This window comes from Macrobrachium nipponense, chromosome 1 (assembly GCF_015104395.2).
Source record: "Macrobrachium nipponense isolate FS-2020 chromosome 1, ASM1510439v2, whole genome shotgun sequence".
Lineage (NCBI taxonomy): Eukaryota > Metazoa > Arthropoda > Malacostraca > Decapoda > Palaemonidae > Macrobrachium > Macrobrachium nipponense.
In genome coordinates, this window is record NC_087200.1 from 176,318,743 (window position 1) to 176,328,308 (window position 9,566).

The 9,566-nt window shown below is 37.2% G+C and overlaps 1 protein-coding gene across 1 annotated transcript in view; it reads right to left on the reverse strand.

Annotated features, from left to right (window-relative positions):
• The window catches only part of LOC135219008 (calcium-activated chloride channel regulator 1-like), a 547,613-nt gene that overhangs the window by 846 nt on the left and 537,201 nt on the right, over positions 1–9,566 (reverse strand). The window contains exon 14 of the mRNA XM_064255443.1: positions 1–4,659. This exon is cut by the window's left edge and continues 846 nt beyond it. Within this exon, the coding sequence (XP_064111513.1) occupies positions 3,578–4,659 (1,082 nt within the window). The 3' untranslated portion in view covers positions 1–3,577. The remainder of the gene's footprint in view (positions 4,660–9,566) is intronic.

The window sequence follows — 9,566 nt, forward strand, 5'->3', positions numbered from 1 at the left end:
TTGAGCCAAGCCACATCCTGGGTTAAGCCAGCCTAATGCTAATTCCAAGCTCTCTGGCAGCCTATTCTTAGTCACTTATTTGGCAGCAACCCAGATTTCTTTGGCCCTGCAATAAAACATTGCAATTCTTATAAAATACATGTTGCCAGGCAATGAAAATCACAGAGTTTCTGAAAGCTAATGAATCATTGTTCAAAAAGAGCATTTGAATAATTTTTCAAAGTGAGCATTTTATAACTTTTCATTTTGAAATAATTATTGGCATTGAAACTAATTTCTTTCACATTTTTGATAAGTATACTCTGAGAAACTTTCACATGTGGCACAGATTAAACAGTAGTACAAAATTTAACCATTGTCTCTTAAAAAAAATACAATCAACGGATCAGTTAATGGTACAATAACATGGACGGTTGATCCACACTTGTTTTCACAAATATTTAATACACCACACCATTGTTTGCTTGGCATTAAAGTGATCATATTTTAAAAATACTAAAGGCTTAATAGATATTATGTTAATTACAGGTTGAAATATGTTACAAGAGATGTTCTTTAGGAGCTCACTTTCAACGGGATCACATTATGATCTACCAAAGAACTCTCAGTACTGATGGCCAAACTTTAATGTCAAAGCAACAGTGTGTTATTTATGTAATATGGTATAGCATTGAAGCTGTTAACAAAACAACTGTCATACTGACAAGATCCCATAGTGCCAGAGAATACAACAAATTACTGCTAAACTTGACAAGATACATGTAAGCTGAAAAAAGAAGGCTAATGTACACCATAAAGTACTGTATTTGATAACTTGTCAGTACGGCAGGTTTCTGCCTTGATCTCCAGTGGGAGAACCAGTGGATCTCTTACTAACTAGAACACAAATGTGCAGACTTACACGGTAATGATTATCGTACGGCAATACGTAAGTGCTAAGCAGATTGATATGCATTTCCAAATTAAAGAAATCAACAGGAAAATAAAAAGAAATGGTTAATAAACCATATTTAGCAACTGCTGCACATAACTGAGCATATAATCAAGTCTTGCTCCCTATGAACAAAACCTTGAGAATGAATAAGTGAAATATTTACAATTATACATGGCTGTAGTACAAAACTTTCATATGACATTAGCAATTAAATCTTACAAGACAGTTATCATTCATTAGCACAGTGTTATTATTTATGTATTAGTACTGAGACAATCTTTAAGAGTAACTACATACACCCTAATCCAAGTTCACTCTTGCTGGAATTTTTAGTCACTGGTTGAGCGTTAAGATTAATCTAAAAATCTTCTTTTTCCCTTCTTGTCAATTAAGAGGTTTTATTGACCAAACATAGACTCCTGAGAGAATCTTTAAACATTTCTGGGCAAAAAGCCCATGTTGAGCATGAGAGGAGGAGTCAGTGCTGGCCTTAAACCTTGAAATTAACTGGTTACAAGAAATAAAAAATTATTGTAGTTCCTCAAATAATAAGAGCAGATCTTCTGACTAATGAATGAGAACTGCCGACATTTCCCCTATACAAATTGGTCCAAATTCACAAAATTGAATGAATGAAAGTGCATTTAGTCTGAAAGGTTGGTGAATTTCCTAAAAAGCTGCTAAGGAAATTATATATATTATATCTATATATATAATCCAATCCTGTTACATAAGTAAATCATCTGCTAGCCATACAGAGCAAGTCTTATAGTCTTCAACATTACTCTCGAAATATACTAATTCACATCTAGAGAACTGCTATTTTTATCATCTGCCACTTCTAACCATAAGACCTTGTAATTTCAGTATGGTATCTCAAGTTTTTCTGCTTTTACGCTTTGATAAAACTAATTAAAATCACTGTCATTAAGCTCACGTGCAGCACTTTGGTATACGGCATATTAATAACTGTCTTTTTGGCAGTTTCTATGCCTCATATAATTATTCATATATTTTGACTGTATATCCATTCTCTTTAAATCTTCTTCACACTATTCATATAAATTATTCTCAACACATTTAAACACTAATTACAGTACGTACAGTATATTTTAACCACGAGGAATTGAACTCAGTCACTCACAAGAATGCACTAAAAATGCATTTGAAATAATGTCTGTGCTGAGACAGTGATTATATGTTTTTCCTCTCTATTTCCCACTTCATGCCTATGTATCACAAGTACAAAAATAGACATGGCCTACATGAGATTTGGCACAAAAAATTCTATTTACATCATATACAAAAAATGGTGCAGCTATAAACACATTACAAGGTGACCATGTGCAGAAAACTTCCATGATGGACGACGGCTGTACAGTTGTACATCTCAAATGTCAGAAAGATAATGAAACTTACAGTAATGAATGAAAGAACTGGATGAGATCATACACACACACATGCATGAGGAGATGGGTAGCATACACACCCTTCCTCTCAACACTGATAAGATTAATACACAGTCTTACAAACACTCCAAAGCTATTTGTATAAACTATAACAAACAAAACAATACAACATAAAATTTCAAAACTTGTCAGTACTGACTTTCATTCTTGAAAGGTATTAAAAACATGAGGAATTGGTCACTGCTAGACACAATTTAGCGTAATTGCAACCAATGATACCTTTTCCTTTACTGTGAGACTTAAACGTGTCCTTTCATTACTTTTACTTTATCACTTTAATACATGTATAGCTTGCAGGCTATAATCTATATTAATCCTCTCCTCCATGTCAGATGGAGTTCTTAATTGTTATGCAGGTCCCAACAGTAGGTTTTATTGTGCAGAGACTGGAATGAGCATTTTGGAATGCACTATGGAAAGGAATGCTAACGTTACTATAACTTTCCAAAGTAAACATATGAATTTAGTGAATTAAGGCATTTGAAAGGTAACTAAAATCTGCCCACAGTAACAGCTTTAACAAATGGGCATGTTACTAACCCTAGCCACGCAATACAATAAAAACGAAAATTTTTGTTTCAATATTTTTTCTTAACTTATTTTCAGAGCTTTCTAGAAAATAACATTTCAATGCAAGTGCCTTACAAACTACACACAAAAATCCTATGTTTTAGCAATTATCATGTGAACTTCCAGCAATGTAAAGCAACACAGTTTGAAGTAGCAGCACCAGTACATATTTTCCTGTATGACTTTCTCAATTTTAAGTGCAGTATTTAACATAACTTTCTCAGATATTCCCATTAGAAATACTAGCTTTCCAAATCTGACTAGATATTTTGTAAACAAATAATGAAAGTTTGAAATGATTTTCCCAATTAACAACAATTACTATTACAAACAGAATTGAGGTAGAATATATCTGCAGAGGATATAAATACCAAGGCAATTGAGAACTGGTTTATGCACTTCCTGGATGTTGAACCTTCCAATCATTATAATCCATACATCCAAATTGCTATATCTTACCAACACATCTAAAAATGCTAAAAATTAAACTACGGATGTAGTACTGGCATTTATCAAGAAATCTAGATGCTGTATTTCTAGGAATTCTCAAAAGAGTAGTACAACTATATTTTGGTCACTAACTGTCAAAAGTTTCGAATGCAGCTTAAACTTGGGTAACATTGCGTCGTTTTCTCTCTGTGCCCATAGGACTGGCAGCAACCCCACCTAATGTCAAATGGGCAGCAAGTGTGGGTTTAGGTGGTGTTGGTGGAGGTACTTTAGTTGCCCCTTGTCGAGGTCCACCTTCCCAAGAAACTGGTGTTGGAGTTACAGATGAAGAGGGAGGGCGAATGCTGTCACTAGCTGAAGTATCGACTTTGTAGACGAGCAGAGATTCTGATGGTTGGGTAGAAACCATTGAGCCAGTGTCCATTGCCAAGTTGTCTTCAATGTAATGACCATTAGGGGTATGATAATAAAATGGATGTGGGTGCACTGGGTGAACATTTGGCATATATGGCACACCAAGATCAGGATGGTGCAGAGCAAGTTCTCCACCACCACCATCACCACCATCAGGAGAATCATTAGGCCGTCGTCTCTCGTGTTCGGCAAGCAACGTAGATGCGGGCCATGACTGTATCGGACTTAACGATCGTTTACCAGTCACCTCGGCTTCTCCAACAGCTAATGCCTCAGGAGGTGGAGGGGGTGGTTTGGTGATGGAGTTTGTCTCGCTGTCGGTCTCGCAACCTGCAGGTGTTGTAGTAGCAGGTTCCAGGACTTCAATTGCTTTTTTCTCCTGTTGTTGGCGTCTTCTCCTTGTGATAACAATTAGATAATATACGGTCATCATCAATATAACAACCAGAATTGCACAAGCAGCACCTACAATTGCCATTATGTCTCGAGGGGTAAGAATACTAGGCTGTGGGGTAGTAACCCCAAGTTCACCAACAGTGCCTCCAACTGGACCACCTTGTGTAGATCCCCGTGTGTTGATCTCAGTAGTTGTTGGTGGGTGAGGCATGAATACCTCTACTATATTTGACCAGGGTCCAGGTTCATGTTCATGATTTACCCCGCGAATGGCAAAATAGTAAACACCATCATGTCTCCTCCAGATGACTGTGTGACTTGATGCCGTACCAACAAGAAAGGGTTTTGCCCAATCATTTGTCATTTCGCCTGTTCCTTGAGCCGTTGATGGAGCCTCCCTTGAGAACACCACTTCATAATTTGCAACTGAAAAAGAAAGGCACATTAGAAAAGGTAGGTTTTGTGCATTTTCATATTTCCTATACATGTGATAAATATATATTTTTTAAAAAAGCTTGTGAAAATAATTGAACACATCATTCATATTCGGCACCTGATTTTTTCTTAAGTGGCAGTGGCGCAAAAACATAACCACACTACATGACATACAAAACAATGAATACTATTCCTATGACCTATGATCATAATGGATGGCATAACACCATACACATGAACTTGTTGATAGTGATTATGGTCCGATTAATTCTGGATGGTCTATGACAAAAATATAATTATTTTCACTCTAAATGTTGGTTTTATAAGGTTAGTAATTCTGTTACTTTTAAAAATCAACTAGACCAGAATCATTAGACCAAAATCAAGAGTTACAAAGTGAAAAATTGAATATCGATTGGTGCAAAGATTGCTAGAAGATTGAGATGGTCAAGAAATAGACATTTCCAAAATTGATGGAAGTGAAACTCGGAATTACAAAGTATATTTGCATTATCATTGTATGGTGGCCTGATTTTGAAAAATGTGCTTTGAAGTGTTTAACAGTTCTCACCCAAGTTAAAACTGTAGTATTATGTAAATAAGTCAAAATCAGTTCTATACAATGCAAATTGGTTGAATATCAACTATTTTTGTAACTAACTTTAATCAGCCAATATTAAAAACATGTTGTATTTCAGATATGTGTATGTGTTAAGATAATTGCAAAAGAGTGAACACTGGTTGATGGGGTGTGTTTTAATCCAAACTGTCAACATGGTCCACAGTTTAAATCATCTTAAACCTAGCATGGTGACTGGCATTCCAACTAGGAAATTTATCATCATCTCAGAAAGGTAAGTGTGTTTGATATACATGTTAGTACTAGTATATTATGTAATCGTAACAGGAAAATGTAACTTTTAATAAACAAACATTTTTCTTCAATGCAAATTGTCATCTCACAGCTCAGTCTTTAACTAATGTGGCTGCATTAAATCTAGGATAGGAGCACTTGTTCATAAGTAATGAGTATTTTATCCATAACGCAAAATTTCCTTTGCAAAATATTCATATACCGTAATTATCTTGGGTACAAACTGCTGTCTTACTGGTTGAACCTCTGGTGTAAAGAGCTGCTTCCCATTTAGGATGACTAACAATAGATTCTGAACTATATGAATGTATGCGAACTGTTATGGAGTCTAACAACTTGTGAATGTAGTGCTGAGATGGGGGATAGTGAATGTAGTGCTGAGAGTGGGGATATGTCTAGTGAGGTGGCAAGTATAAATGAGTTACAATCAATATACCCATACACAAAAGGTTCAGGTTATTGCTTGAAACGAGATACCAATTCAGTATGTAGTATGGTGTACGTATTATTATGTAAGGTCTTTGTATTGCAGAGTTGGGCAATAAGTTGTTAGATCATGGGCCCTAGCAGCCAGAGATTTTCAACTTTATGACATCTAAGGCCCACACTTATTTTAAAAATGGTATTAGCAACTGTAAAGCCAGGCTACTAAATTCTCTTATTCTAGACACCTTGTAGTATGAGGAGAAAGAATTCACATTCTATACACCCAGCCATTAAATATTAGTACTATATCTTAAGGGGAAGAGCTTGGGGTTAACCTTTAACTTAAAGCAGATTAAAAGTTACCTCCAAGAGTAAAGGATGACATCAGTCTTTTTATACTGCTGTGTCTAGGCAAAGCTTTATGATTGTAAATTCCTTTTTAAAAAATACAAAATTAAGAAATTGTGTGGAAATTCTCATCTAGTACTCCTGACTGAGGGTTTCTGGCATAGAATTGTGACAACTTGAGCAATGGCGACTGTGAGTTGTAAGCAGCTGGGGATAAGAGGTCTTCCTTGAGTACATAGTTAAGCTATCTATGTAATTGTCTAACATGATGATTACTTACTAACCTATGATCTCATTCTGAAAAGTTATCCAGCCTAATAGGCCTACATTGGGTTCCAGATAGCTAATGAGAAGGCCCTACTTGCTGTTCAGTAACTACTTCTTGTCATGCATAAGATAAGAAGTACCATAAGAGACATGGAGGTACAAGTGTTCATATGTGTGGGAGGGGAGGGGTTGCTCTTCTCTAGCCAGTAGAAGTTGTTCATAACATTGAGGGAGCAATATTTCCATAGAAGAATGGTCCTGTTTGAATCATGAAAAGTTCACAAACACAAATACTTTGAGGTGAATTTCCAGTCAGAGAATGTTGCACTTGGAATCATGATCTGAATTAATACTTGAGATAGCTGAAGGCTGGTACACCTGGTAAAGTAAGAGTGGGATACATAATTGGAGATGACAGAGGGAGCAGGTTTGAAAGGTGTTGGATTAGGTGAATGGGAGCGAGGTTGGAAGCAGAGGTGGGATAGGCTGACATGCATGAAGCCAAGCATACTTAATAAGTTAGAGGAAGCCCAGGCAAGGGAAAGTAGATTGGTTGCAAGGATAGAGGTGATGGATAAGACAGTGTGTGAGATTGCAAGGAAAATGGTTGATGATAAGACCAGGGTGTTGAGATTTTTGCAAGGAAAATGGATGAAACAGCTAAGAGTGGGCCCAGTGTTGTGAAAGGGAAGGAGTTGTCAAGTAAGAGTAAGGGAGTACCTACCATGGATGAGGACTGAATTAGTGAGGTGAATGAAAGTGATAAGGAAGAGAAAAGTAAGAAAATAAGAGGGAAAGAAGAAGAGAACATGAAAGGAAAGAGGTGTGAAGAAAGAGGAGTCAAGTTCCTGGATTTGGAGGGATAACTCTGATTCGGAAATTGGGAATGAGTGGCAGAGTGAAAGTAGTAATAGTAGTGAAGGGTTAAGTGATACAGATGAGAAAAAGAGGCCAAAACGGTGTTCCTGAGGGAGGTTTCCTAGATTGAGAAATTTTGAAATGGGAAGGAAAGAGACATATGTGTGTTTTTTATGAGTATGAGAAGTATTGTAGGCAGATGGGGAGAACAAGTGTGAGTAGATGAAACAGCTGGGAGAGTTCTTAGATGGGTGGTTAAAGATCTGCTATAGAAGTATGTGCGAGGATAAACCAGGGTATGAGTCTGTGAAGGCTAGTGATTGGGCAGAGAAAAGAATGAAGGGGAGTGTTGTATACAAGAAGGTTGACAGGTTCGAGGAGGTGAAGATGAAAATCGGATATGAAGCGGTCTTTTATGCCTATAGGTTAGAAACTATGAAAGGAAGTAATTGAAGGATGTTTGGTGGGTGGAAAAGACAAGTGTCAGTGTGTACACAAGAGGGGGAATACAATGATTGTGGGAGTAGTTATCATTGGAGGACAGTACTGTGGTTTGGTTGACTTATGTGTAAACATCGTTGGTGAATGTGTCAGTAAGAGATATAGCAGGAAGATCGGTTGGATGGAAGGAAGTGGTATTGAGAAAGTGGGAGGAAGTGGTTGGATGAGGTTCATGGTATGTCAAATTAGGAGTTTAAGGTGGAAATGTGTATTGTGAGATGAGAAAATGCCATGTTGTTTCCTGTTATGATTTCTTGAGGAAGAATGGATTGGTAGTAGATGTTGGGAAAGGAATTCTTTTGAAGGATGTGGTTGTGGTAGGGAAAATTCAGTGAGGCAGAGTAAGGCCAGGTTTGTGGGAGTAATTGATAGGAGTCTGAGTGAGGTGGAGGATATAGTGGAGTTGGACAAGAGTGAGAATGAATAGCTATCAACAGAGGATGTTGTGGAGATGCAGCAGAAGTGTTTGATAGTAAGTGGGTATTAGAGAGTATCTGGAAGAAATGGATATGGTGTGCTGAAAGATTTGTGTTGAGTGAAGGAGTGGTGTATTTTTCAAGAAAGAGGATGGGAGAGTTGATGTATGTTCCAGTGTTCTTGAGGAGTGCAGTAGTAGGAATGTGTATGTTAGTCCATGAGAAACATGGACATATGGTGAAGTTTAAGTTAGTTGACTGGAGGAAAGAATTCAATTTATTTGAGGAAAATTTGCACAGATGTGGCGGTTACACGTGAAGAATGTCAGAAGGGAAAATAGTATGTGTATGATAGCCCTACTGGTTTGACGTTGAGCAGGAAAGAAGCATTTTGTGTGTTTATGTGAGTGGCAATTGATTGTGTAACTTTTCCGGTAACTGCAAGAGGAAATGTAGGAGTGGTTGTTATGGTATATCATAAGAGTAAGTTTGAGAGTTGTGCAGCAGTGATGAATGAAACTAGTGAGAATGTTGCAAGAGTGGTCAGTATGGTCTTGTTGCCTGTGTGTGAAGAAGCCAGTAAGAGTGTCGAGTGATAATGGACTGGAGTTTGTTGGTACTAGACTGTTTGAGCAAATGTTGGGAGAGTGGGGTATCGAGCATGTAGTAATAACTCAATACATGTTGAGTGCGAATGGGTTGGCCGAGTGAACCATAAGGATTCTGAGTGAGATGTTATGAATGATAGAGAACGAATGGGATCTGTATTAGGAAGAGTGGTAGCAATATATAATGGGTCAGAACATAAAAAGTACTACTGGCATGCCTCTAAGTGAGTATGTGATGAATTATTAGAGGTATGTAAGAGCGAGGTTGGATTTGGAGATGTGTGGAGGCAGGCAAATAAAAGGTTTGAGAGTTTTAGAGTAGGTGATAAGTTGTTGATTTTAATGGATGAGAAAGGAAGATTCACATTGAGTTAGATGCATGAGAAGTATGAAAGTTTGTATGTAGTGAAAACAGTGTGGTCAAATGGGTTGCGTGTTGAAAGACAAGAATGAAGAAGGAAATGTCAAGGTAATAAGAGCTCACTATAATCTGTTGAGAAGATGGAGAGAATCACAGAAATTCATAATGGAGCATCCAATTAGAAAGTTGTTAAGGGAGGAGAAGGAAAAGGAGAGTGAAGAAATAGAAGATTATATAAA